This window comes from Drosophila mauritiana, chromosome 3L, assembly GCF_004382145.1.
Source record: "Drosophila mauritiana strain mau12 chromosome 3L, ASM438214v1, whole genome shotgun sequence".
Taxonomy (NCBI): domain Eukaryota; kingdom Metazoa; phylum Arthropoda; class Insecta; order Diptera; family Drosophilidae; genus Drosophila; species Drosophila mauritiana.
In genome coordinates, this window is record NC_046669.1 from 18,293,975 (window position 1) to 18,314,578 (window position 20,604).

Below are 20,604 nucleotides of genomic sequence, written 5' to 3' on the forward strand. Positions count from 1 at the left end.
GATGGTAAATAAAGTAAAATAAAGCTCACCCAACTAGACAAAAGGCAAAAGGGTTTATAGGGGGTAGAAGGGGAGCGAGAGGAAGTCAGGCAGCGGGGAGAATTGAGAATTTACCTTTCATGCAGCTGACGTCGTTGGTTTTCCTTTTGTAGTTCTGTGTGTTGCGCATGCGCCCGGTTCCATGAATTCCAAGACGAAGATCGCGGAAGAAAAAGAAGCGCTGGAAGCTGTCCGTCTCTCTCTGTCTCCGTCACTTCCCCTCTCGCTTTTTATGTATACAAAAACCAGTTGGAAGCGAAAGCAAAAGTTCTATTATTATGTCTTGGTCTTCTTGTTGTTTCTGTTTTTGTAGCCGTAGCTGCTCTCCCTCTCTCTCGCTGTCTCTGTCCCGCTCTCAGTGTGGGAATTCGCATGTGTGGAGAACGGAACGCGAATTTATAATTCGCAAAACAAAGCTTGTGTGTGATTCATTTCGCCGATCGTAGTCGCTGTTGCTGTTGTTGTTGCTATTTCTCCCGATCGCATCGCTCTACGTCTCGTTCTCTCTGGCTCTCGCTCTCCGAAAGCTCTTTCAGCATATTTCAGAACACGCACACACACGCGACGCCAAACGCATTTGGCAATTTATTTTTTTTTTTTTTTACTTATTTCTTTTATTTATTTTGCATTTATTGCCATTTACTCTTCCTCTATTCTCGGCGATTTCCTCTTCCCGATTTCGAACGCACACCAAGAACTTCTTGCACAATCGTCGCACGCGCGCAACAAGCGAAAGCTCTCAGAAACAACAACTATAAATTGCAATTCCTGCTACGCACACACTGACACGCTCGCACCGCACATATATACACATATGTACTGGGGTTCCACTGGGCATTCTGTGTTGTTGTTTTTCCGCTTGGCTTTTGCTAATTTTGCCTTGTTTTTGCCTCTGCTCCAATTCTATGACACAACGCTATCTTCCCACTTTGTGGTCATTTTTATACAAAATTGCACACCGAAATTAGGGTTTGGCGAACAGAATGGCGATGACTGGGGCGCGGGCGACGGGTGGAAACCAGAACACACTCCCGTTATGGACGCATCGGAAATATTAAATATATACGTATGTACACACACATAATTAACGCCAGAGTTGTTCTTCTTTCCGCTTTTGTTTACTTTCACTCTCACTTTCCTGGCTATCGCTCGCTTTCAGCTATTGTTTATTCGCTGGCTTCACTTTTTCGGGAAAAACTATTCCGCACGCAAAAATTAGGTCTCGAGCGAAATTAGGTCGAACTCGAACGGGAACACAACACACAGTAAAAGTTTGTTGGCGTAGGTAGAAGAAGACCGAAAGCCCTCGCGCACACACGCACACACACATGCGCGGTCGGGATAGTGTTGGATCTCCGGAGCGAAGAGCGGGGCCAAGGACAGAGAGGCAGCATTCTTGGCCTTTAAAAAATCGTTTGAAGAACAAGGACGGCAATCATATGAAAACCGGAAAGCTTTCAGCTGAAAGCACTCACATGCACGCACACCCGCGTTTAGCGCACCACTGGCGAGCTTTTTCGAGCGACATCTGCCGGAACCTATCGCAAAGTTATCGATAGGTCTTAGATTTAAAACTTTGGCGGTTTCTCAATGAAATATTTAATAAATAGGTATATTGATATATTGAGAATATTTTGCTTAAAGAATTGCGAATTTAAAAACAGAAAACGAATTCAAATATCCACAAGAAATAATTATACATTTTTAAAAGAATGAGTCACTTTACGTATATTAAGTACTTATCTAAGATCTTACCTTTTAGTCATTAATTTCGAAGAATCATTTAATAAAAGCTTGCATCGATATTTGTTTTCAAATGCTAGGAGATTGTTAAAATTTTGAAGTGAAACCGCACTTTTAAATTGTCAAAATTTCACTTTGCATTTATTTTTGTTTTTCGTTATTAGTTTTTTTTTAATTTCTCAGTTTTTTGTGGTTTCCTTTTATAGTTGCACAAAACTTATACACGTACATTACATAGAAAATTACAAACCTATCTGAAAATTGATTTACATTGTAGTTGGATCATATTGTGTATACATATACTTTATATATTATGTTAATAATTTCATTTAAAAATACATAATACATAAATACGCCTTTGTTGCTTCTTTAATATTATTACAATAATTATTATTTAGTTTATACTTTAGCTAGTTTGTTTTGCTTTTTTAAAAACCATAGATTACACTTTATCCCTAGATATATCTGTAAGTATATATCAATTTATTAGCTGATTGGCTGGCATACATTTTCCGTTCGTTTCCTCGTTTCCTAACTGCCTCGCATTGTTTTGTTCTACTTTTATTGCATAATTGCAGCCAATCCCTAAAGATTCCAGATTTTCTCAATATTCTCGCTCTAAAATTTCCATTCATTTCCTTTTTCTTCGTTTTGAGTGTGTATAGCACCTTTGTATCACTTTGCATTAGCTCTAATTTAATTTCGTTTATAAAAGCCTTTATCTTCCAAAGACAAAGACGTGTGAGTAAAAACTAGCTACTAGCTAAAATATACATATGTATAGTATATAAATCTATAATTATATTCGTACTAATAGTTTTTCCATATTTGTTTGCACTTTACACTCTATGTTCAGTTAGTACTATGCTCATCCGTTCATCATTATCTAATTTATATCTTTCTGGATCTTGCCCCGTCCAATCGCTAAAGATATCTCGGTTAAAATTTCATTAAAATGGTCTTCACGCCCAACAAGTTCCGTACACTGTCGTTGTATTTGATGAGCACAACCTTCGACGAGCTGAACATGTTCAGCTTTTCACCGGCGCACAACAGCTGCAGGCAGGTGGCTTTCTCCAGGAAATCATCTATCTTGAACTCCCGGAGCAGGTGCTTCTGACTGCTGGCCAAGGCATTGCTGTTGTTCGGACAGAGCTGGAAAAATAACAAGATTAATCATAAGTTCAGAGTTTTAAATATCGCATCTAAATGCCACATACCTTGTTGAGCAACGTATCCTTCGATTTAACTTTAAGTAAATTGCACAAATCATTGAGTAGTACCCATTTATCACTGCCCTCGTCTTTGAGCAAGTACAGTGGTGGCAAGGGCACATCGGCCTCTTCAAATTCAAAAATATCACCATTCAATTCACTATCCATTGTCTCGATGTCCGTCTGATCCTCGTCTAGCCTAGTGCTACTATTCGTATTTGCTTTCGCTTTCGATTCCGTTTCCGCTTCTGCTTCAGCATCCACTTCCTTCTTCACTTCATTCTTGACATTCACAACGCTTGTTACTAAATTATTTTCCACATTAGCATTCAGCTCCTCGTTGTTCTTATTGTTATTGCTATCCTCGTCGGTTCCTGGTTCCAATTTAACCATCGTTGTTGCCGTCGTCGTAGGCGCCGCTCCAGTCTTTGTTGCACTCGTCTCCCCGTTCTGCTTGATCGTTGTTGTCACCCGGTCCTGGTCGAAATCCTCGGGCTTCTGCTCCTCCTTTTTTTCCGGTAACAGACCATTCAAGTTGCTGGTCCTGTCACTGTTGCTCATCCTCTGCTGCTTGGCCTCCTTCCTTTCTCTACGTAGAGCTCTGCTCATATCACAAGCTGTATTCGGTACATTACTGAATATATCATAACCATACTCCTTAGCATCTGGAAGAGATTAATGCGTGGTTTAGTCAAATTCTTAATCATTCATATTGTTGTGATATCCCTTATTGTATGAAATGGCAATGAACTATATGATTCCTTGCAGGGTAATTACTTTGAACAACGCAAGTTTCCTTAATTCAAGAAATATGCTTGTCAGAATTCATTACATTTCGTTCTTCCACTCACCAAATATCTCCCAGGGCCCATTGAATCGCATTGGCTTGATGTCAGCGGCGGCACTTTGTGCATCGCTGAGATGAGCGCGCAGAATGCCTCGCATCAACTTGCTTGAAGCTAACATTAGCGGGGTTTGACCTAAAAACCAAAGATTAAAATTGTTACAATCCCCTCGAAATGCAAAGTAAAATATCCAACACCAACCTGAGTACGTTGCCAGCAACGGATCGGCTCCATAGGAGAGCAACAGTCGCACCACCTCCTCGTGATCGTTTTCGATGGCTCCGTGCAATGGCCTAATTCCAGATTGGGCCGCCTCCGAATGATTCGCGCCGTATTGGAGCAGAATCCTGGCAATCTCCAGCCATCCCTGGGTGCACGCCTCGTGGAGGGGAGTGTAGCCGGCGTTATCCTTCTGGTCAGGATTCATATTCATACGATCCAAGCAGTAAGCCACCACATCGATCAGGCCCTGGCGAGCAGCCTTGTGCATGGTGCTCTGGCCCACGCCCTTGTTGAGCACCCACTTCTGGATCTCACGACAGACATCCATCTCCGTTTTCACCTTTGGAGGCAAATGGGAACTGCCTGCAATGGTGCTATCCGTATCCTCCAATCGCTCATCCGCCGCACTCTGATTGTGTTCCAAAAGATGTTGGGTTATCTGATTGGAGACTTGGCTCTGACTCTGATTTTGGGTGTGGTTCTGAGTCTGGGTCGGAGCTGGTCTCTTCTTCTTTCGTATATAGTCAAATCCCGAGCTGCCTTTCCTACAACGATACTTCCTCTTGTGCGGACACTGGGGAGCCGTGACAGACTTGTCTTCCATGAGAGATCTCCTGGCCAACTTGCTATCATTCGCGCTGGCAATGCTGTTCATTTGCTGCAGGAACTCCTCGTACTTCTGGTAGCTAATGGCATCTCCTCCATCTGCCTCCTGGACACATTCTGGCGGAGCAGAAGCTGGACGTTCCGGGCCGACAAAAATTTCACGTATGATCTCCCTGTGCTTTTGCAACTTGGTTTCTGTCCGGGTTTTGCTCTGCAGCACTTTGGTGTCGAAAATGCTAAAGTGCCGCTTGCTCATATCATCCAGGGACTGGTTTTCCGTTGGGTTATCCTGCTGGGGTTGCTCGTACAGCGAAGTAGAAGCGGAAGTTTGCGAGGTTTCACTATGGATCTGAAGGTTGGTGGAAGCTGGAGCAGAGACTGAGATCTTCCTTTGAGTGCCAGCCGTACTGCCATTGGTTACCCTCAAGTGGAGAACGTCGATTATGGACTTCGGCGTAAAATCCTGCTTGCTGGCAGCTTTGGTCTTCGGTCTGTTTCTCTTAAAACAGGCCAGCTCCTGGCTGAGATCACGGCGCTCCAAGTCCGGTAGTGAGGAAGCCACTTTGTTTAGCTTATTAATCGAGATCAGGCTGTGTGGGATTTTTAAAGCCAACTTATAGCGATACTCCTCCAGGTACAGTTGCTGCTGAGGCGAGGTCTTGGGTTTACCGGGACTATTTCCCACCTTGCTGCCCTTCAGCTTGGAGTTTCTACCATTCAGCGCTCCCAAATCAGAGTTCAAGCCACGTTTGTTCCTCAAGCGCGTGACCATCATCTCTTTCTTGCTGTCCACCACCTTGCGGACATATTTTCTCTTAATTTTGGTGGTGGAGTTCCTGATGATCTTGTCATTTCGGAGAACCTTACTGTTGGCCAACTGAAGTTCGAGCTCCTTGCGATGTTTGGAGCGGGTCATGGTGTTCAGCTTGTGGGCAATGCGTTTTTTGAGCGTGTTTCCCGGTCGCCTGCCCACTCGCTTCTCCTTCTTCTTGTCCTGCTCCTCATCGTCGTCCTCTTCGGGCTCTTCCTCATCCTCCTCCTGGTCCTCCTCCTCGTCATTGTCATTGTCGTCTTGGTCACTCTCCGAGGAGGTGCTCTCCTGGCTCTCGTGCTTGGGGTTCTCATCACCCTTGGCTTTGTTCAAGCTGGAAGAATCGATTGTCTTCTTTCTGATCTTGGTTAGGGAGGCGCTATTGTTGGTCTTGTTGCTTGGAGTCTTCGCCTCCTTCTTAACATCCTTTTTGGCGGAGGTGGCTTTTGTCTTGCTTTCCTCGCTGGAGGTTCGATTGCGACTAAGTCGCTGGCTCACTTTCTCCTGCTCCTCATCGCTGCTCTGCTGAATGCTAGCTGCTTCCGGAGACCTTTGCCTCGTTCGCCCCTTTCGCAGTAGTGGTTTCTTTTGCCGCGCCGTATTCCGCTTGTGAAGCTCTGTGGTGTCGCTCTCCGATGAACTGCTTTGGCCCTGTTTGGGCGCCAAGCGGGCGGCAATTCGCTGTTCCTGCTGCTGTCGTTTCTTCTCCCTCTCCACTTTGCTGAGTTTCTTCTGGCCACTGCCATTGCCCAAGGACGAAGAGATTCCGTTGGTAGTTGTGGTTAATTGAGTAGTTGCCGATTCGGCATCTCCGCCAGCAAGAGATGGTGCTGCCAAAGGTTGTCTCTTTAAAATGCGAGCCACTGGCAGATCATCTTCACTGAGCTCCAGTTTGATGCCGGTGCTGGCTGGCAATGCCGGTGGCACCACAACCTTGCTCATAAGTTGCTCAACGAGGTTATTACATGTGCTGCCCCAGTCCATTAGGTTACCCAAACTGACCTGTTCATCATCCAAACCCAAATCGGTCGCCTTCGGAGGCGCTGGCTCGAGCTTAATCTGAATGTGATTGGTAACCTGGTTGGGTGGCGTCCTGGGTGGTGAAATTGTACTAGAAGCATTGGTTGTGGAAGTTACGAGCACAGGCGGCGTAAATGTGAAACCCTTGAGCTCGGCTTTAGTTCGAATGCGTGGTTCCATCTTGGGAACTAGATGGGCGGAAGTGGAGGATTCTGCACTCATGGATTGCATCTCCCTTTCCCGCTTGGCGGCCAGCGCCTGTTCATTCACAGCAATTACGGGCACTGGTGCTACTACAACCACTGATGTGGGAGCAGCAATTACGGGTGCTCCGGAGACTAGAGATCCTGACGATTCGGCGTCCAATCTTGCCTGCTTCGCAGCGGCTTGATTGTACTCCTGCAGGTGCCTTTTCTTACCCAAATAGTTGGGATTACTACTGTTGTGTGGGCTTGGCGAAGGTGTGGGCATCAGTTCCACTGTCGGCTTGGTCACCTGTACAATGCTCGTCTCTGGTGGTAACTGCTGCTGTCGCTTGGCAAACGGATTGGTTTCCACCACACTGGGACGCATCTGTTGCAGCGTTTTGATCACCAAGGCGGGTGCAGCCACTGGCGGAGGAACTGGAACCGTGGGTGGAACAGGAGCTGCCGGAATCGCCAGAGCCTGACGTATCACAGGTGTGGGCGCCGGACTCGTGGGTGCTCCGCCCCTAGTGGCTGCCGAGAAGTTTGGTGTTATATCGAATCTTGGCAATCCCAGGCCTCCACCCAAGCCCCCTTGCGGTAGCTTGTAGTCCGTGCTGGGTTTCTGGTACTTGTACTCCGTGGAATCCGCCGTCTGCTTCACGGTGCGCATGGACAAATCCAATGGCGAATGAATCGCTGGCGGCGGCGGCGGTGGTGCTGATGGAACTGATATTGCAGCGGGAGCAGCACTCTGTTGGATGACTCTACTTGGAGCTGGATGATTCCTGGAAGCCGGCTCCATATTTAGAGTTTTCTTGATGATCTGCAGATTCAGTTCTTGTTCGCTGGCTGTATTTCTTTTCAACATATCGTTGATTAAAGCACGATAATTGGGTTTCGTTACAGCTGGTGACTTTTTGGCAGGATTGGGATGGTTCTGCGTTTGGTTCTGCGCCTGGGACTGACTTCCTGGCTGGTAGCAGATATCTGGTCCGTGGGGATATACCTGCAGGGTGGAGAAGTTGGCATTGCTAGACGATGAGGATGAGGCGGGTTGCTGGCTGTTTGCGGGTGGTGGAGCCGGTTGGCTACTATGCGGAGGAATGCCGGGATTCAAACCCGTTCCAGGACCAAAGATCGTTCCCGGGGCTTCGGCCAGCGGAGGTCCTGGTGCTGGCGTGGGCGAAGCCACCGCTCCTGCCGCTGGCGAAGGTGTTCCCTGATGGTAGTAACTTTGATAGGGCGCCGAGCTACCTGTTCCCACTCCGCTGGCCGCATGCTGTTGTTGTATCAGCTTTCCATATTTAGTTGGATAGCCGTGTGGCGCCGGCACAGTGGCCATAGCTGGTGAGGAGTCCCTCTCCCTGCTCTCCGTATTATAGGGATTGTGGTAAAGCGATGATCTCGTGGGTTGCGGCAATCCTCCGGCAAGAGCATGCTCCGGTTCCATTTTCACGTAACTAGAAGTGGCAGTTTGGGGAACAGGTGGAGGTGCTTTGGAGCTCTTCACCGGCTGCTGATTGTAGTAACCAGTTCGCCCTGCTGGTGCCACTCCACCTCTGGGATACTCCAAACTGGGTCCCGGAGTTTCCCTTATGTACTTCTCAATCGCATTATGCACGGTGGTTTGGAACTTTTCCGTACTGAATGTCGGCATTGGAATATACAGGCTCTGGTGGTGCGACGTGGATGTGGGCGTACCCGTTGAATTGGGCGTGGCCCCGGCACTTCTCTGCTCCGGCGGAGTTTCGTAGTGAGGCGGACACTTTCTTCCATAATTCGGACTGGGTTGCTGGTGCTCGTTGCTCGGATTACTTGGATTGACCACATGCTCGAGTTCATAGTGGCGGACGGATGACGAGTTGGCGGACGAGCTGGAGGTGGGTGGCGGTGGCTGTGGCTGCGAGGAGCTGGCTGGCGGTGCGTAGGTAAGCACCTTGGATGCGGCAGGTACAGTGGAGTACTTAATGTCCTCGCTGTAGTATCGCTGACTGTTTGGCAGGGGTCCCTGAATGGGTCTCGAGCCCGTGACTGGGCCTCCTGGTTTCGCATAGGAATACCGGGACGGCTGCTGGTGATGCAACTGCTCATCCGGTGGCGGCCAGTAGGCAGTGCTGCCCGTTGGATACAGGGCAGGATTTCCATGCTGTCGCAATCCAGGCGCCGGAGCTGGAGTCGTAACAGCTTGGCTTTTATAGCTCCACATGGGATGTGGATCGGACATCTTCTTTACCGCCAAATTCTGGTTTGAGGTGTAATATTGCATGTGAGGATCGCTGCCACTCGTCCCAGCGGCGCCCGATCCTTGGGCCGACGGATGAGGAGGTGGTGGCAAGCCCGGCTGAGTGCTTCTGCTCATATAAATTGCTGAGCGGGAGCGCTGATCCTCGGCCAAGGACGTGGGATGATGTTGCGGATGGTGATTGACATAGCTGGCGGAGGAGGAGCTGCCCACCGACGTGGAGCTCGTGGGATGGTGATGCAGTTGCTGGTAGTGATGCGGATGCTGCTGCTGCTGGTGGATCTGCTGCGGCGGCTGATGCTGCTGCTGCTGAGGTGGTGGTGGCGGCGGGTGGTGCTGGTGGATCGGCTGCTGGTGATGCGGTTGCTGGTGATGCGGATGCGTTGGATGGTGCTGCATCGACGGATGCGGCTGATGATGTGTCTGATATTCGTGATGTCTGTTGGGTTCCATGGTGGTGGTCTGAAAAACAATTATATAAAGCTATTAATAATTGGAAAATACATAAATGCATACATAAATTACCATATTTAGATCCCTTATAATTAAATACTATTAACAAGATAATTAACAAATAATAACCCAATATGCAATTTCAAATATTAAAAGTATTTAATATTTATGTTAATTTAGGCGCAACATGCTTAACAAACTAAGAGACACCTTATTTAATTTGTATTATTATTATTAAAAGTTCTGTGTTATATTTTAAAAAAACTTAACAAGTAAAGTATTCAACTAAACAATCATAATGTGTTAATTGGTTTAAGTGGATAAAGAGATACGCGATTATGAAACCATTATAATATCTGAATCTATGTTTAAAAGTTTTGGTTAAATTTTTCATTTCTTTCTTATATCGTTAAGATGTCATTGAATTTAAGCATTTGACTTGGTCAAAAGAAGATTTATAAACAATTGTCAAAGTCAAAGTTTAATATTCTCTTGGTTTTTGCTCATCATTTTCTAAAGTATTTATCGTGGCTATAAAACTTGAAGTCAACAAAACACTCATTCTAATATGCACAAGATTCCACAGCAAGATGATGAAATTGCTATAAACAAATAAACCTAAAAATTCTCGTTGCCTTTTACAATATAATTCGTGGGAGAAAGAGACGGGGAGAGGAGAGTGGGTGCGAGGGAAACGCAAACAGTTCAACGACTTTCTAAAGAACGTGCACGAAAATAAACTGACTTTCCAATGAACCGAAACACAGCACAAAATGCCCCAAAATGATTCACTTATGGCGAAACTAAGAGAAATTGGACACAAATTTGGATTAAGTCAAAAATGTTCAGGCATAAAAATGCTTTGCAGCTTTAAAATTCTTTCAAAAAAGTAGAATTCTAAAAAGAATAAACATTAATTAATCTCTTCCAATCCATTAGATAAATAGGAATTTAGATATTCATTAGACTTGGCAACTCAAGTATTTAAGATTTAAAGTTGCCCTATCATAACTAAAAGTTAAAAATTACTGCGAGTTATAAAAGAAGGTCAGATAACTATATGTAGTTTTTAGCTCGGGTTCAGCACGAAATTTCGAATCTGAACCATATGCTAGCTATATGGTGGATATAGTGCATCTGCAACCCGAGATTCATTTGCTGGTTTCCATTTTGGTGAATATAATACATCGATGCACTCAACACTTCACTTTCTAATCACACTTTGTGTTATCATTTCTTGGGCATTACTAACGGACTGACCGACCCCAAAACTAACACTATAGTCACGTGTGGACTGATTAACAAGTGTATAAACAAATAGAGCGATAATGGCCAGAACAGGCATTTGTACAAAATTATGACAGAGATAAAAACATTAGCGCGAATCAGCGAATACACAACAAGGCGAAAGGCCGCACATCTAATATAAACAAAAACAAATAATAAAATAAAACGAAACAAATTGTTAAAAGAGACAGAAGAGAAGAAATCTCTTTCGATTTGCGCACAAATAGCTGACGGGGCACGTCAAAAGTTATTTAACGAAATTCATTTTAGTTTGTGTATTGTGGGCGTGTTCGACATTGTTAATTGTCATTTTCTATACGTAGATTGTGAATACCTATATATATATTTGTGTACATCTGTGTCTATTCAAGTTGTTAATTTGTTTAAAGCAGCATAAACTACAGCTATAAATAAACGAATGGCAGGTTTTAAACGATTTCGAAATGGTTCAGAGCAATTTTTACTTTTTTTTTGGGCTGCTAGCTCATAGATTTTATTGATTTGTTAGCACAAAAAAGGAAATGATTATCAAAGAATTAATACATTTTATTCGAATGTGCAACAATATTAGTAGTAAACTAATATAAACAATACTAACAATGAAAGGAAATAGGGGGAACAAGCACACTTTAAACTACCTCGACCGCCTTCACAAACTCAAGGTCTAGAAAGCCAAACGAATTGGGGTCAAGCAGAAGAAAGAGGCTACCAAGCCAATAAGATTCATGAATAAAAAGCATGCCAAACTGGCATAAAGTAAGGAAAGAGCCTTATTGCAATATCTTTAAGAAACATCATCTTATTTTTAACTGTTTTCTAACACTGCGATTATTGAAGCCGAAAGTAAAAGAATTTAAACACTGATTTCATGTTCTTACTTGTGTATCTTAGAGATAAACTATCTTTCTTGTTGCAAATACGAATAATACATTTCTTTTGAACTTTTATGCTCGTAATATTTAAAAACTGCTAACAGATACATAAAACTACCTATTTATTACAAGCATTTATTAAATTCCCTTAATATGTACCATGTTAATTCATTTATTTGTTCCTTTCGATTTCCTCATGTGAATGAACTTGGTTTGCCCATTGAAAAGCCGCAATCTCTACCAATCAACTTTTAAGCTTTCCCCTTCGTGTTTTGGGCAAACATTTTATTTGCAATTCCCTTATCTTTTCTCTCTCTGCTGATTATTTTCTTTTAGCCTTTGTTTTGAGTGCCCATTTGCAATTCAAAATGTTAATTTTTTTGTGTGTTGAAAATGAATAGATAAAAACTTAAAACAAGAAATAGAGAAGAGGGCAGTGAAAAATTCATCGGCTTGGCCTTGGCTTAAAACAAACAACAACAACAACAACAACAACAATGCGAAGTTGTGCTGTTGGAAAGAGACAGTGGCAAAAACAAGTCAACACAATGGCAAACATTGCGGCCTGCTTTGCTTTTTGGCGCTTTTTTAAGCACTTTAATTTGGCATTTGTTGAGTTGCCAGTTGCCATTGGTATGGCAATTGAATTGGTATGCGTATTGGTTTCGCTGCATTCGTAGTGGTTTAAATGCTCGTTTTTATTTTATATTGTTGTTGTTGTTGTTGTTATTGTTGTTGCCTACGCCGAGCGCTTTGTTTTATAATTTCACATTTCGCAAAAGTTCGTTGTGCTCTTACGTCGCCTTCTCTTTTTCTCGTTCACATTTAGCGCGTTTTTCATTTCACTTGAGTGGGGCATACATACATAAGTGTATGTAAATATGTACATTTGTTTGTCTGTGCCTTTTGTTCAACTGTGTGCATTTGCCGCTCGGTGTATTTATATCATTTGCAATAACAAAATAAAAATGCGTCACAAATTTATTTGCACTTTTTCCGTCGGTTATTCGTATTATTCGTATCAGACCCTCACGAACGTACATACATATGTACATCCATGCATATATAGAGAAAGCATTATAGCCTTGACCTCTACAATCTACAAACTGTGGCCACGGGCTAACGTTCTCCCCCAAATTGCTCTCTCTTTCTTTCTTCCTTCTTTTTTTGGGCTTTATTATACATCTGTGTGTATTTAATTTATTTGCTTCTGCACGCCAACTTAATTGAAACTTTGTACCGGGCGTATATTTGGACTGGCACAGCTACAAAAATCAGTTCAAAATGCTGTTAAGATTACCATTTTCATTTATGTTGTCATATGCTAATGCAAGTCGGTTTAAAACTTTATTTCCGGCGTATAATATATTTGGATGTACTTAAAAAATGAGTTATCAGATATATACTATGCATTTTTCCCTTTTTTTCGGCCGCGATAACGACTTCCCAGAATTCAATTAACTTGATATTGTACATATGCAAGGAAAACAATTGGCTTTGTGTCTTCCGTGTAATTTAAGTGTATAAAATGTTATATTAAAAAAAAAACAATACAGTGTACTAACAAATTAATGTACGGAAATTGGGTTTTACCATAAAAATTTTATAGAATTTCTTTCTTTTAATTTGGTTATTAAAATAGCCAACAAATGATTGGTGATTCATGACAGTTGATGAATAGATGTATAGGTAAATGCTCATTAAAGCCAAAGAAACTTCGATAAAGATTTTCATTCGAAATGAGCGAATGCTTAATTTATTGGGTATAACTTTCTTTGGAACTATCTTTCTAAAACAAATCTCAAGGAAACTTCAAAATATTTTAATCTACATGTATTATATTTACACAAACCTAATGAATTTATAATACGAAAATTAGCATTATAATGATCGGACTTCGCAAGTATTTTTCAGTGTTCCTTATTTTCATGGGAATATACGGGAACCCAAAGTTCCCCATAGAATTAAATAGGCATTTGTTTCTTTTTTTTAAATACATAACTAATTATAGTGCCTGTTAATCCTCTTATTTATTTAACATTGTATACAGCAAACTTATGAATCTAAAACTAAAAATAATATAATATTTGGTTATACTTCTATATAGTCGAATGAAATTCTATAAACAGTGAAATATAAGTACTAAGTCAAAGTATATTAATATATGGAATTTAATTATCGAAGAATTCACAAACTTCATTTTCAATGCTTTTTAATTAAATTTAAATTACACCCCAAACCAGATCGTTAATATTCATTTATAAACAAAACAGTGCACACCAAAAACAGTAAGCCAATAAAATCGTACAGATTTTACAGCTGTATCTGAAAGTTTTTCAACACCGAGTGATCACCGTGAATAGCGAAATGGATTTTGTTTGATTTGTATTTGCATATTAAGATGAACCGTTGAGATACTTTTGTGTAAGCCGAAAGAGAATGAAGACGGGTGCCAAAACTCGAGCAGATGAGCGTCCAAATGATTATGATAATGTTGGCAGAACGAACACATGATCATTGAGATATTTTCTCCTCACCATGCTGGCAGCTATTGTTGTTGTTGTACGCCTTTGGGGGCCAACAAAACGCACAGATAAATTAGTGAGTGAATCGCTGTTGTGTTTGTATCTGTTTACTCTTTTGTTCGTGTGTGTTGTTTTTGTTGCCTTGTATCTGTATCTTGAAGTGCGCTTGTTTGTATCTGTATCTGTAGAATTAATGTCGCCGCCGCAAAAAATGTTGTAATACACATAAAACGCGGTGCGCGACAAGGACGGAGCGACGCCGTTGACGCGCTGCTATCTCTGTCGCACACTGGCTGTTTGCATTAAGATGATGACAAAATCAAATAAACAGAAGCTAAAGAAACAGCAACAACAAGAAATCAGCAAGTAAGCGGTACAATTTAAGATAACAACAATGTCAACGACTGCCGCCCTCTCTTTCGCACCGCCCCCACCCCACCTCTCTCTCTTGCACTCTTCCACCTAATGTGCACACGTTTTTTTACATTGTCGCGCTCTCTCTCCTTCTCAAACGAACAACAACAAAACGAGTGGCGACAAAAACAACAAACAGCAGTTGTCGTGCTTCCCTTGTTGTTGTTGTCAATTTCATTTCAATTTATTAGCATTTTATTTGCAGTTGTTGCTGCCTTTTCATTGCCGCAAGTTTCGTTTTTTTTTTTTTTGTTGTAGTACTTGGCATTTTTTTTCCTGTTCATCGATTCTGTAATTGTTTTATTGTTGTTGCTGCCCCTTTTTCATTGCGTTTTGAAGTCAATTTGTCATACAATGATTTAATTGCCCGAAATTATGAGTTGTGAAATGCGTACATGAAGAAGAGGAAGAGCAAATAGACGGAAAAAACTTTAATGAAGAAAAACAAAGTCAAAGGAATTGGTAACAAGTTAAAATTGGCAAGGAAAGTTGGGCGAAAAGATGGAAAGAAAGAAGTTAAGTGGGAAACATCAAGGAATTACATCATATTTAAAAAATTTACACACCGACTTCACAGCAAAAATGTGGAATAACAAACAATGTAAAATATAACTACATTTTTGAAAAAGTTTGTATTTAACTAGCATCTAGAATTTTAATATTTTCTTTTGTATTTCCAAAGTATTTATTATTTATTGCTTGAGAACATAAATAAAGGATATTTAAACAAAAGAACGACTGATGAGTCAAATATTGTCTTAAATATACAAGAGTTTTTATAAATAAGTATGCATACTTAAGAACATTTATGACTAATAAAAAACATACAAATGCAAAAATATATATTTCTGAGTCATCAATGCTAAGGTCGCTGCTATAATTCGCATATATCTTTCATGAACAAAGCATATTGCATTAAAAATGATTTGTATGCACAAAATTCCATTTATGTGGATTGTAGCCATTAAATTGTTTATCTCATTTCAAAACAAATTGCTGTTTTTATAAAGTATTGAAAACACTATCAACTAAAATTCCCACCAATTACACACACTTTTGCCAGTAACTTGGCATAAAATTGCACATATTTATTCAGTGAATCGTTATAATATAACCCAAATTTCACACCTCGTAACGTTCCCATTTCCTCATTTCCATTCGATTCAATTTATAAGGTAACAAATGCCATTATATGAAATTAGATCACGCTAAACGAGTGACACAAATTCCATTTGCATTGCATTGCCCACTCGCATGCGTTCTGATTACTGTCATTAGAGTTACTTCAGTTCCGTTCTGCTTTCTACTTGACAAACTAATCAGGAAAATTATGAAATTGCATGGGAAAGCAACAGACGACGAAGAAATATAATATGATAACGGTCTTTGCTAAGATGACATATGAATGGAGTTAGTTTGAGGAATTACCATGTATATGTAGTTCTATATAATTTATACATTTAAGTGGGTAATTATTGACCAATCTGAATAATTAAGTTAAAGTTACCTAAGCCCAGTAATTGTAAGTCTATTTTAATTCATCCCACTATTTACAATAATATTTAAATTCATTCTCTTAGCAATTATTTTAATCATATTAATTATGAAATTATATTATTAATTAACCTTGCATACCCTTGGTAAAATGATCAAATTTATTCGCGATATAAATATTTTACCGAAAGGTTCATCTACCCCAATACTTGTGTTTGTTTTCATATTTCATTCATTCAACTTTGTAAACCGAGTTTTGTAACTTTGAAATTCGCTTCACACTTCAACAGGTGTCAAATTGTTCAGAACGCAATGTAATCCCAAATGAAATGAGAACAACAAGTTTGACAAGCAATTTGAGCCAACAAAGAAAACGTGGCCAATTTGGATGGCGAAAAAAGGCGGAGTATAAAATATTTTCCCGTTTAGTCACACAATTGTTTGTGAAATGATATTGCATAGATTGCAAACGCAAATTTTCCTGGCTGAAAAGTGAATACGACAGCGAAATGTGGCGAAGTTTTAGTGATTTTTCGTATTTGTTTTCCAATTTTGTCCAGTCAGCAATTTGGTTGGTAAGTTGTTAGATATATGTGTGTGTTATATGTATGTACACGCTCACTAAAAATAAACCAAGTAAACAAAAGCTGGCAAAAAGGGCAGACAAAGTAAATTTATAGTTGCTTGAACACAGGAAAAAAAGTACACAAAAAAGCGAAGGGAACTGTGTGGAAAAACATTTTTGAGGGGGAGGTGGTGCAGCCATGTGATAGGTGAAATGAAGCAGCAAATAGAAGGGGTTTCAACTTGAATTTATGAGCACTTCTACGTAGCCCCCACAAAGTTTTCGAGCAAAGTTCAAATTGATGGGAGTTTAAAGGCGAAAAAGTTCTTATCTCAGTAAATTTCGTTAAGCGGATGGATGAAGGTACACCATAAAACATTCAGGGTCTCGGTGAAATTTTATTGACAAAGGCTCTGGCGACTGATGTTGATTTATATTCAAAACACGTTTCAGCTGCCTGGCATTTTTGAGCACACCAAACTAACTCACTTTGCTTCTATTTATAGCCCAATTGATTTGGAAATAATTGTAATATAAGCCGGAAAGTCGAGTTGGCAGAAATGTGATAGCTTTTTAAATTATAGCTATTTAATTTCGCACAATAATGAAATTGCTTGATAGCCTATCTCAAAGATAAGGTCGCCAGCGGCCAAGATAGTTGACTTTTATTGGCCTGCTTTCAGTACTTAAGAAGTGGATTTTGCTTATTTAAATTAGCAGCAAATTAAATGTTTAAACCATATGTACATATGTACAATGCCATACTCGTTTAAGTATGTAATTTCTATAATTTAAAATCAGCAAAGAAGCGTCAACACTTTTCCCGTTCATGCCATCCGCTCATAACTACATTTCCCATCCGATCCGATCCGGTTAACTTCCACACGAGATACAAAAAAAAGCCAGCAGATATTTCTTCAAACTTAACGTTATTCATCAGAGCCAACTTGCACACACACACATACTATAATCTTGGCTTGTTCTGTTTTCGGTTTTCTCTGTTTGTTTCGAAACAAACCGGTTAAACGCTTTTTGCTTTTAGCAAAAAAAGCAGCAACAGCGGCGAGGGAAAAAGAACAGCACATAAAACAGAAACCGTTTAAGCGTACAATAGGCGTAGATAGCTAAGTTATAGGGGGTTTGGGTGATCTAAAAGGGGGTGGGGGCAGATTGGGGGGCGGGTTCAGATTGACTACAACTAATTACAAACCCCAACGAATCGCGCACAGCTGTACAACAACGCAATCAGTTCAAATCGCTCTATTCTCGGCCTCCCATTTCCATTCGAAACATTTTTATCACCAATCGAATACTGATCGGCCAAACATTGTAAGCATTTTTATTGTTCTTTGGCTCTTATCAGCGGAGGTAAACGGTTTCGACCCATTTCGTTTCACAGATTAGCCCAAAATGAGGAAACACCTAAACACAACACCAGAGCATGATAAACAAAACTGAAATCTAATCTATTTAAAGCCGAAAAAAAAGCAATAATAGCCTTTCAGTTAAAATAACGAACGTTAGCATTATTATTTTGTATTTATAATTTGAGACCCAAATGAAACTAATACGTATCAATTCAACTTGGTACAAAAAATAAAAAATATAATTATTATGCTTTATATTGTAATTTAAACTATCAAAATCTGGTAGAGGTTGTCTCTCTCTCATCATCTGTTTAATTCCCCAACTAGCATATTAGTTAATTATGCATGATTTGCTCGCAATTTTCGGAGAAAACCCCCGTAAAATTCAACTTCGGGTTTCAGTTAGTATAAGTCTAAACAAATGTATTAAATTTTAATTACACAATTTGAGCCAGCTTAGCTTTAAGTAATTCGACAGCTTATTTTATGTTCATGTGTGCATAGCTTTCAAAGTTGTCCACTTTGTGTTCTGTTTGCTTTGGGTAATTAGTGAATCAGTTCTACTACATATTTCCCCGAGAGGGAATATGTATAAATAAAACACATATGTATGTATGTATTGACCATCGTATCGGTTTACAGGCTGATAACAAACTCGAACTGAGAAACGTGACTTGGAGCGGTCAGTAAGTCCACGAAACTCGGGCTATTCCAACTATTTGATCAAGCTATGCAAACATAGGCATTGGGAATGCACGATGCAACCGAGTTGCTAAAATATAACTCAGTAGAATGTTAAGGTCATTAAACATCTCAATGATAAAGCGCATGTATATATCGTGCATCCATGACAAGCAGTTAGTCATGAACATAATTCGAATAGCAATTAACTTTTAGTTATGAATCTCTAAAAATATTTCAACGTTTAAAAATGGACGGTTCATCAAGAGCAATATTATATATGTAACCACGTATACATTTAATATCTTAGCTGTCCTTTGAGACTTTCTTGAATTTTCCATATTTTAATCAACATTCATTTTCGTTTTGTTATTCCATTAAAGGCCAGTGTTCTGCAGTTTAATAAAAACCATGTTAACGCAAGAAAAAAAACTTGTGATTTATCTTCGGGTGAATGAAAATGAAAAGGAATAACCGTGTTCATTGAGCATCACCTTTTACCGTTAATTAGATGGCGATTAGACATGAAACGCCGAAATTCTTCGACGAGCGTGAGAAGCTTTAAAGAAGAGCTTTGCGAAAGAAGAATGGACGAAAGAAAGACGAGAAGGCCGAGCAGCTGTTATCAAGAAAGTAACTGTAAATAAGCCACCTGTAGACATTTCGCATGCTCCAAAAAAAAAAGAAGCGAGACAACATGCCTTCCCTCCCTTTTCTTTTCTGTCTGCCTCGCATGTTAACGCTTTTATTCGATGCTTATGACCACACTTTAATTAAAGCACGCACTTTTAAGAAAATCATCGAAATATGCAGCTTTGCTTCACTTACCTTGAGATTGTGTCCAAATATTTCGTTTCTTTGTTTCCTCTCTTTGTTGTGGTCCTAAGTACCGTTTACTGTTATATTTTTATTGTAAACTGGCTGTGGTTGTTGTAATTCCTTGCAGCATTGCTTTTCACTTTACTTCACTAACACACACACACACCACACACTCTCATATATGCAGAGATAGAAATGGGGAGACGATACACGAACAAAATTTCTCGTGCAGCAACTTTTTCTCTCTTTGCTTTCTTTCTTCTGCTTTATCTTTTTTTATTTCGTGTAAACCAGTATTTTGTGCCTTCTTTCACTTGTATGCTTTACGATGTTGTTGTTGTTGTCGTTGTTGTTTTATTCAAGAAATTGTTGAATAACGGTTTCTGTTAGCCGCTATGCTTTCGTGTTTGTTGTTGTTGTTGTCTTGAATTTCACTTTGCTTTCGCGTTTCACGCATTGCTGCTGCTTCTTCTTCTTCTACGTCGCCGTCGTGTTGCTCCTTTTCGTATTTTACATTTTTTTAGCCGTGGGAAACCTGTCCAGCAGCCTTAAAGCCGCTGTTTTTGTTGCTTTTCGTTTTTTGGCTAAACATTTTCATTGCTAAAAGAGCACTTGGGACTTTTATTTTCATAATTCATTTATCGCGCTGTAGGTGTGCGTGTATTTATAAAGATAAAAGCAAGCAAACAGCGCAGCAAAATTCCAAATAAATAAAATTATTGTTGCTCAACGTTCATTGCCACACACACTCACACACGGCCAGACACTCACCAACACCAGCAGACAACGAGTCAGACACTCACACATGCATACACTTTTTTTGGGGCAGCGTTTTTTGTTGTTTCAAGGCAACTTTATTTCTTGACTCTTTTTTTTTTGTATTTTCCTCCCCCGCAGGGAAACAAAGAAAATTTCACTTGTCTCGCACACTCACACCACGAAGCGCGCACACAGACACGGTGCCTTTCCCAAAGGAAATATTATTTAAAACATTTATTGACACAATTACAAGGTTTTTGCTTCTTTCGCTCGACGTTGTTATTGTTCTTGCTGTTGTTGTTGCCGCTTGCTTGCTTTTTTCTTGCTGTTGTTGTTGGCCTACTTTGTGTGTTGTTGCTGTATTTTTTCTCTCCTCTTTTTTTATGTTGCTCCAACTTCTCTCCTTTGCTTTGCTTGAAAAAATTTCACACGCGCCGT

General features: G+C 40.5%; 2 protein-coding genes across 2 annotated transcripts in view; both read right to left on the minus strand.

The window, feature by feature from the left end:
• The window catches only part of LOC117139186 (nuclear hormone receptor FTZ-F1), a 40,927-nt gene extending 39,605 nt beyond the window's left edge, over window positions 1–1,322 (minus strand). Inside the window, exon 1 of the mRNA XM_033301353.1 lies at window positions 115–1,322. The gene's annotated coding sequence lies outside the window, so the exon portion shown is untranslated. The remainder of the gene's footprint in view (window positions 1–114) is intronic.
• A 614-nt stretch (window positions 1,323–1,936) lies between these two features.
• On the minus strand, window positions 1,937–19,764 carry LOC117139033. Its single transcript, XM_033301134.1, has 5 exons — window positions 19,417–19,764; window positions 4,043–9,392; window positions 3,848–3,976; window positions 3,003–3,661; window positions 1,937–2,937 (listed from the first exon to the last, which is right to left on the minus strand). The coding sequence occupies exons 2-5, from the start codon at window positions 9,381–9,383 to the stop codon at window positions 2,722–2,724; spliced, it is 6,345 nt and encodes a 2,114-aa protein (XP_033157025.1). The 5' UTR covers window positions 9,384–9,392; window positions 19,417–19,764; the 3' UTR covers window positions 1,937–2,721.
• Window positions 19,765–20,604: the final 840 nt, after the last annotated feature.

Excerpts from the sequence above, each read along its gene's own strand:
- LOC117139033 (XM_033301134.1), bottom strand. The coding sequence starts at position 9,383 with ATGGAACCCAACAGACATCACGAATATCAGACACATCATCAGCCGCAT. Across the intron at positions 3,977-4,042 it reads GTTGCTGGCAACGTACTCAG|GTCAAACCCCGCTAATGTTA; the intron begins GTTGGTGTTGGA and ends TTTGGTTTTTAG. Across the intron at positions 3,662-3,847 it reads TGGGCCCTGGGAGATATTTG|ATGCTAAGGAGTATGGTTAT; the intron begins GTGAGTGGAAGA and ends AATCTCTTCCAG.